The sequence below is a fragment of the Otolemur garnettii genome, unplaced genomic scaffold, assembly GCF_000181295.1.
Source record: "Otolemur garnettii isolate 467f Iridium unplaced genomic scaffold, OtoGar3 scaffold00050, whole genome shotgun sequence".
In the NCBI taxonomy this organism is placed as follows: Eukaryota; Metazoa; Chordata; class Mammalia; order Primates; family Galagidae; genus Otolemur; species Otolemur garnettii.
In genome coordinates, this window is record NW_003852445.1 from 9998757 (window position 1) to 10007668 (window position 8912).

Here is an 8912-nt window from a genome sequence, read left to right on the forward strand (position 1 = left end):
TACAAGAATATATCCAATTCATCTATTCTTTCTTTCTTTCTTTCTTTTTTTTTTCAGAGTCCCTTGGTAGAATGCTATGGTGTCATAGCTCACAGCAACCTCCAACTCTTGGGCTTAAGCAATTCTCTTGCTTCAGCCTCCCAAGTAGCTGGTACCACAGGTGCCTACCACAACACCCGACTATTTTCTGGTTGTAGTTGTCATTGTTGATTGGCAGGCCGTGGCTGGGTTCGAACCTGCCAGCTCTGGTATATGTGGCTGGCACCCTAGCCGCTGAGCTACAGGCACCGAGCCTCATCTATTCTTTCAATATGGATCTATGTATATATTTATATACACCTCAGTGTGTATTTCCTAAGACTAGGAATCTTCTCTTACATAACTCCTGTACAATTAATCAATATTAGGAAATGTAATATTGATATAATACTTCTATCTAATTTGCTATCTACATTTCAGTATTGCCAGTTGACCTAATAATGTCCTTTACAGCATCCTTTTCTCACCCAGTGTACAGTTCAGTGCATAATCAAAAACTGCCTTTACTTGTTCAGTATGTTTAGTCTTCTTTGATCTTGGGATAGTTCCTTAGCCTTTCTTCTTTTTGCTACATTGACACTTTATTTTATTCTTATTTTATTTTATTTTGTTTTTTGAGACAGAGTCTTGATCTCGCCCCTTGGTTAGAGTGCTGTGGCCTTATAGCTCAGAGCAACCTCAATCTCCTGGGCTTAAGTGAGTCTCTTGCCTCAGCCTCCCAAGTAGCTGGAACTACAGGCCTCCACCACAACACTGGGCTATTTTTAGAGACAGGATCTTGCTCTAGCTCAGGCGGTTTTCAAACTTGTGAGCTCAAACAATCTGTCCTCCTCAGCCTCCCAGAGTTCTGGGATTACAGGCATGAGTCACTGCATCCAGCCTACATTGAGACTTTAAAACTGTATTTATTTATATATACATACATACATACATACATACATACCAGAGTGGGCCCCACTTGGGCCTGTCTGATTGTTTCCTTGTGATTAGATTCATGTTAAGCATTCCCACACAGAATACTCCTTAAGTGATAGATCCTTCTCAGATATACCACTGCTTCTTGAGTCAGAGATGAGTCAGCCCTCTAGCAGTGTATCTGTGGAGCCCAGCTTGAGAACCCTGCTTACCTGCCTTGATCTCATTTTGCCCTAATAACCCTGTGAAGTATATGCTATCTTCATTTTACAGACAAGGACACTGAAACTCAGAGAGGGAGGGGGATCCAGGGACAGCAGCTAGTTCTCATGCAACTCAAAGAGTCTTACCTGGAAACCAGCTGGAAAAGAAAAAACAGAACACCAGATTTGGATTTAGGGTAGAGTCGAGAAGGAGAAAAGGAAAGAGAACAGAGACACACAAATACAGGGACACACAAATATACGAGGAAGAAATACACACACACACACACACACACACACAGGGTGAGGGAGTGAGGCAGGGAGAGGAAAAAGGCAGGAGTGCCTAGAAGAGGCACCAGAGGCAGCAAGGCCTGGCCTGGCCCAGGACAGGAAAACAGAACGGTACAAACAGACTCAGAGAAGGAAGAGCAAGATGAATAATTTTTAGGTCAGTGTTCAGAACACACACAGTTATTCGTTGAGGCTTTAGAATGTTATCACATTGTCCTCTATCTCTGAAATGAATTTGATTTGATGATCTGATTGGTCAGAACCGCCTCCTGGGTTGACCGTTATTCTCCTAATGTCAGCAGCTATGTACAGGACAATATCGGCTCAAGAGCCAGAGAGAACCAGGACACAGTTTTTCTAACCTTTCTGTGCAAGACAAAGCCCCTCACCATATTTTGTCTTGTTTTCGAGTTGGCAGCATCTCTGCGTTTTGATCATAGTAGGTGTCAATGGTCAGGTTCCTATCCACGTTGTGTGCCGAACGGAAATTGGAAACAACACGAGTTGGAACACCCAAGCATCTCATTACTGAAGAGGAAAAAAAGAACAGAGAATCATTGAGTTCATTTCAAGCAGAATTATTGGTTTCCATGCTTAGTTTCTAACTTAAGCTAAAAGAGAGAAAGAAGCCAAGAGTCTGGCTGATTCACACCTGTAACTTCTTTATTCCTAGAGCATTGCACCTAGGCCCAGACCCCTGCTGCCCACCTTTCCCTTCAAAGACCCCTTAAGGAGAAAGAAGTCATTTGAAGATCACTGAAACAATTCAATTCATCATTTAGGGCTTTTCTCACCCAGCAGATTTCCAAGTTAAAAATGGAGAATGTAAAGTCGTGATAATTAAAAAGAAAATTTTAAAAACTTTAGCCCTATGCTATGGCCAGTTTCAAATGGTAAGCTGTGTGACCTAAGGTAAGTGGGCCAACTTCTCTGGGCCTTGGTCTGTTTGTGTTTAACAAAACGAGAAGTTGGACAGGTGATTTTCAGTTCTGAAATTTTGGATCTGTAATTCTACTTACAGGCAAAAGTTAGAAGAAGAACAAGGAAGAAATTAGAGAATTGATGGAAGGGTGGGCTAGACTTTAGAGATGACACAGGGTATCAAAGAAAAGGCAAACCGCATATGATGAGGCAGCAGCGCCACCTTGTGGCTTCTCAGGATAATGCCACTAAAGCTTTTGTTTGTTTGTTTTTTGTAGTTTTTGGCCTGGCTGGGCTTGAACCGGCCACCCCCACAGTATATGGGGTCGATGCCCTACTCCTTGAGGCACAGGCACCACCTACCACTAAAGCTTTTTAAAACTGAGTTAGGATTTCATCAAGCTAGTCCCCACAAAGTAGACACAACTGCCCCCCCCCCATGCTCACCCCCATGCCCATAGCCACTTGAAATCAAGCCGAGAGACAAGTATGACCTTGGGGAGTTAGGTTCCTACCTCCACTAGTGTGGAAAAGAGTTCAAAGAGAGGTTTATGCATCCCTCTCCTTCCCAGGAGGCACAGACAACCACCATGGAAGCTGCTGGGAGGATTATAATGCTTTCAGAAGTAAAAGACTATTGAGAGCAACCAGTCTTCTGTGCCTTTCTCCTGCTCACCCCAGGCCTCCTCCATACACCTACCTGGCCGCTGCCTCCCCAGGACCTCCAGAGTAGTCCTGGCCCCACTTCACAAATGAGCAAAGTGAGGTCCGTTGATTTGAACACTCAGATTTAAACCTCTTTTCTGTCTGCAGGTTATGTGGCCCCTCTCAGAAAAGTCTAGAACTTTGTCTTTGGTTCCTGTCCCCGTCCTCCCCATTCTGTGCTTCCTCTTTCTCCAACTCAGTCAACCGTTAGTTCAGCAAATGTTTGTCTCCCTCATGAGGTAACAAGTCAGCCTGTGAGAGGCGTTCTGGCCTCACAGGGGGAGAGATAGGTAGGTACCTCAGTACTCTCCACCCTTCCCTCATCTGCACAGATAACCTGAATCTATAACAACTTTGCTCTGAAAAAAATTTTTTCTTTTTGAGACAGAGTCTCACTCTGGTGCCCTAGAGTGCCATGGCATTATAGCTCACAGCAACCTCAAGTTCTTGGGCTCAAGAGATCCTCTTGCCTCAGTTTTTCTATTTTTAGTAGAGATGGGGGTCTCGCTATTGCTCAGGCTGGTCTTGAACTCCGGAGCTCATGCAATCCACCCACCTTGTTCTCCCAGAGTGCTAGGATTACAGGCATAAGCCACTGTGCCTAACTACTTTGCTCTGAATTATAACTAAATGTTAATGCATACAACATCAATGCTGGCTCGGCACCTGTAGCTCAAGCAGCTAAGATGCCAGCCACATACACCAGAGCTGGCAGCTTCAAAACCAGCCCAGGCCTGCCAAACAACAGTGACTACAACCAAAAAATAACCAGGCATTGTGGTGGGTGCCTGTAGTCCCAGCTACTTGGGAGGCTGAGGCAAGAGAATGGCTTAAGCCCAAGAGTTGGAGATTGCTGTGAGCTGTGATGCCACAGCACTATACCCAGGGCGACAGCTTAAGGCTCTGTCTCAGAAAATAAAACAAAACATCAATGTGCCTTAAGGGCAGTTAGCAAAGAGGCAAATCTTTAATTATCTCTTCTTGAGAATCTCAGAGGGAGATTCTCTGAGATTCTCTCATTTGGGAGGTCTGGTTCTTTCAGACCACCTGCCTGCACCTTTCTCCAGGATCTCCTTGAGCTGAGAAGCCTGAGCAGCTGGCAGAAAGAAGCCATTTGGCCTCTATTTTCAGACCACAGGCCCCTCTCTCCAGGTGACCATTTTAACAGTTTGGCTGCTCCATCAAGGTCAGCCTCCTCTCACGCAAATGGGCAGGATTCGTGGATGTGCTGGTTAGGAGCCCAGGGGCCCACTGTTCCCAAGCTGTGGGGCCACAGGTGAGCTCTATGAGCCACAATTAACTCCCCTGAGAATGGAAACAAGCACAGCCTGACCTCAAAGAGTTATCATAAAGATTAAAGAGTGATTCTCCACTCACCAGTGCACATAACAGAAGCAAAGACCCAGCACTGCCCATACTTGACAGGCTGCCCGCCCCTGGCCGACCACTGCCGCAAGATGGCCACGCTGCCATTCCACTCCAGAGGGTTGACCCCCCTGGAGTAGTCTTCACTCCAGTTCCCCTGTAGCACGCCATTGTCATCGTTGCTGTTGATCTGCAAAGGACAGACAGATAGGTCCCACAGCACCAGGGAAGCACAGACGGTTCTCGGGACAGGAAGCTCGCATCCTCACCATCGCGCTCACCACCCTGCACACATACACCACGTCGTTCCGCCGCGAACAGTCTTGGGACGGGTTCTTTAGGTAGTACAGGCTCTTGTTCAAGATTTCAAAGCAGATATCTACGATGTCGTCTTCAAACTTCCAGGTGATTTCAAGAAAGACAAAGGAGAACAGCAAATATGTCTAGAATTTTGAAATTTTGTGACACTAACAAATTTTGAAATTTTGTGACCCTAAAGGTCAATGCTAACGTTGACCTTTAGGGATGATGTGTACGTGGGGAGGTGAGGAGGGGTGAAGTATGAGACAAGGTCCTGCCTTCAAAGAGCTTATAAATCTGACTGGGAATTAATTTGATTCAGAGGCCAGGCTAGATGGCTCACACCTGTAATCCCAGCACTCTGGGAGGTTGAGATGGGAGAATCCCTTGAGCTCAGGAGTTTGAGACCAGACTGAGCAAGAGCAAGACCTCGTCTCTACTAAAAATAGAAAAATTAGCTGGGCATTGTAGTGGACACGTGTAGTTCCATCTACTTGGGAGGCCCAGGAGTTTGAGGTTGCTATGAACTAGGCTGATGCCGTGATACTCTAGCCTGGACAACCTGGGCAACAGAGTGAGACTGTCTCAAAAACAAAAAAATTAGATTCAGAATTCTGAACAACTAAACCATGTAGTTCTACTGAAAAATGCACATAGAATTCAGAGAATGGGAGATCCCTGTTGGCTGAAGAGATCAGGAAAGGCTTTTGGAGCCAATGTACTTCAAAGGATGAGGTAGACGGGAGGAGAGGGAAGTGGAGACATTTACCTGAGTCCTTTAAGTATGGTGGGTACCAACTAGTAGTTCCTACTTGGAGGACTTACAGGAATAGCAAAAGATCAGCTAAGTATAGGGATAGGCATAGGTCCAGGCCTTTGAGGAGAGAGAAAAGATGGTGGAGAGTCTTGAAATCAGATTGAGGGAATCAAAGACACTGTGAGCCCTGGGAGAGGCCAGGGTAGGCTCCTGACACACATTCACAAAATATGTTCATGATGTGAGCACAATCCTTTTGGCTGCCAAATGCACAGGTATTCATCTTAGCCTCAAAAAATTTCACAAATTGCCACAGTTGGAGAATAGGGAAAATGTGCCCAACGAGGCTCCCTGCTTCCCCCAGCTCTTCCCTTCTGCAGTCTGTGGACAGGACTGAGATGGCACTGGGGGGAGCACAGAACTACACCCGCCATGACTGAGAGTGGAAAGGTTGACCAGAGCCAAAATCTGGCTCTGTATGTCAAACGTTTGATGTCATTAAGAGATTACTGTTCGCTTTTTCCCCCCAGTTATGGTCATGTATTCTGGTTAGGTTTTTCAGAAAGAGTCATCTTTTAGAACTATTTTCTGAAGTATTAGTGGATTCAATGTCATGATATCTGTAATCTGCTTCCTAAAAATCTAGTGGTGGGATGGGCAGGGGTGAGGGGTGGAGTGCTGACCAGGTTTGGGCAAGCTTTTTCTATAAGGGAGCAGAGAGTAAATATTTTAGCCTTTGCAGACCACAGGGTCTCTTACTCAACAACTGAGTTCTGCTGTTGTGTGAAAGCACCGCAGACCATATCCAGATGAATGAACATGGCTGTGTTTCATTCAAATGTTATTTACAGATACCACAAAATTGAGCTTCATATATTTTTCACGTGTCACAAAATACAATTCTTTTAAAATTATCTTTCAATGATTTTGTTTATTTTTAATTTTTTTGAGACACAGTCTCACTTTATCACCCTTGGAAGAGTACCATGGCGTCACAGCTCACAGCAACCTCAAACTCCTGGGCTCAAGGGATTCTCTTGCCTCAGCCCCTCTAGTAGCTGGGACTACAGGCACCCACTACTTTTTAGAGATGGGGTCTCGCTCTTGCTCATGCTGGTCTCGAACTTCTGAGCTCAGGCAATCCACCTGCCTCAGCCTCCTAGAGTGCTTCTTTCAATGATTTTAAGATGCGAAAACCATTTTTAGCTTGTGGGGCATACAAAAACAAGCAGTAGGCCACATTTGGCAGGGGGACTACAAGACTCACCATAAATCAATCACTTTTAAAGCTGAGAGATGGATCCATGGAGACTCATTATAGTAGCCTATTTAGCTTGGGTATGTTTTAAGGTTTTCATAATAAAATATCAAAAACTAAAAAGAAAAAACGTCTCCTCATCCATCTTCACCCCTGTCACTAGAAGGAAAATTGGCCCAGCACCTCACACCCTGGCTGTTGTTGGCAGCTCTAATGAGCTAATGGAGTTGTCTATAGCTCAATCTTAACAAGCCCACCCCAGGCCCACATCCCGGTGACAGTGTTACCTGCCCAAAATTCCACGGCCTGGAGGTGATGAATCGTTCATGACCATTATAAATAAAGCCATAATCTCTCATGATATACTCCTGCAGCAGCATTTCACTTGGCAGGTAGACATCATCCTCTGAGCAGTTAAGAGTGATGGAAGGAACAAAATCCCAAATCAGAAAATAGAATACTATAATTAAAAACCAGTAAAGACAGTTTCTGGAAGACAAGAGAAGTGATCAGTGGGTTGATGGCAACAGAAACTAAGACTAGTGCTCCTTAAAAAATCTACTATTTACTTTTCTAGAGGCCAGCAATATAGCCTACACTTTAAGGAATTATTATCTTGGCTGGGTGCAGTGGCTCATGTTTGTAATCCTAGTATTTGGGGAGGCCCAGGAGGAAGAATCATTTGAGGCCAGGAGTCTCAGACCCCCCTCTCTACAAAAAATAGAAAAATTAGCTGGATATGGTGGTGCACACCTAGAGTCCCAGCTACTTGGAGGCTGGGGCAGGAGGATTGCTTGACCCCAGGAGTTTGAGGTTGATGTGAGCTATGATGATACCACTACACTCTAGCCAGGGTGACAAAGCAAGACTCTGTCTCAGAAAAAAAAATTATATTTTCCTGATTGTAAAAATGGCAAGTTTACTGTAGAGATTTAAAAAATATAGATAGGCCAAGTGCAGTGGCTCATGCCTGTAATCCTAGCACTCTGGGAGGCCAAGGCAGGTGGATTGCCTGAGCTCAGAGGTTCAAGACCAGCCTGAGCAAGAATGAGACCCCTTCTCTAAAAATAGCCAGGTGCTGTGGAGGGCACCAGTCCCAGCTACTCAGGAGGCTGAGGCAAGAGATCATGCTTGAGCTCAAGAGTTTGAGGTTGCTGTGAGCTGTGATGCCATAGCATTTTATAGAGGCAACAAGTAAGCCTCTATCTCTAAATAAATAAATAAATACATAATATAGATGGACAGAAGGAAGACAATGGAAATCAATCATTCCTACCACGCAGAGACACCCCCCATGGGGGTCTAGCCACTTTCTCTTTCTGTGTGCATATATTTAACATAATTAACATCACTGTTCCACTTCCTGAGATATTTCACTTAATATCACACCATGAATATTTTCATCATAGCATTAAAATTTCTTTGTAAAGATGATTTTTAGTGAGAGCACATGGGAATATATTACATAGATATACAGTGATTTATCTTCTGAATTTTCTCCCAGGAACTTCACAGAGCCTTCCCAATGGATCAAGTCAGCCTGTAAGCAAGTCCTACCTGTACTCCAAGGGTTAAAAAGTAGGATGAAAGTCCCCAGAGGGTAAGTCACACTGTGGCCTTGGCCCTGAGAGGTCGCTATCTTCAGAGTGTAATGGCCAATGACTGCATTGGCTGGTGTGAAGATGGAGACTTGGAGAGAACTGGAGTCCGTGGTGTAGTCAGAAGCACCCCAGACACTTGCATGCCAAGTCTGGGAGAGTGAGAACACTGCCCGGGTCCCCAGCAGCTCTGACGGCTCAGGTCCTGTGTCGGAAAGAATGACCCCAAAGCGAGGCTCAAAAATCTCCGTGGTGTATGATTCTAGGGAGGATGAAAGGACCCTCACCTTCTCCCACTACTTGCTAATCCTTTTAGCTTTTACTGCTATTGTAAAAACTACTTAAGATCTCTGCGCCTTACTTTTTTGGTCTGTAAAGGGGGAGTCACAATAGTACCCACCTGAGAGTCTTGTCATAGGGATTAAATGAGGTTACACACGTGAAGTTTTATTTTTTTTTTATTTTATTATTATTTTTTTGAGACAGAGCCTCAAGCTATCACCCTGGGTAGAGTGCCATGGCTTCACTGCTCACAACAACCTCCAACTCCTGGGCTCAAG

General features: G+C 44.8%; 1 protein-coding gene across 1 annotated transcript in view; it reads right to left on the reverse strand.

Moving 5' to 3' along the window:
• The window catches only part of TGM7 (transglutaminase 7), a 17544-nt gene that overhangs the window by 8019 nt on the left and 613 nt on the right, over positions 1–8912 (reverse strand). Inside the window, exons 2-6 of the mRNA XM_023514259.1 lie at positions 8312–8557; positions 7042–7160; positions 4709–4837; positions 4452–4629; positions 1838–1976 (exon numbers count right to left, since the gene is read on the reverse strand). Coding sequence (XP_023370027.1) covers positions 1838–1976; positions 4452–4629; positions 4709–4837; positions 7042–7160; positions 8312–8557 — 811 coding nt within the window. The remainder of the gene's footprint in view (positions 1–1837; positions 1977–4451; positions 4630–4708; positions 4838–7041; positions 7161–8311; positions 8558–8912) is intronic.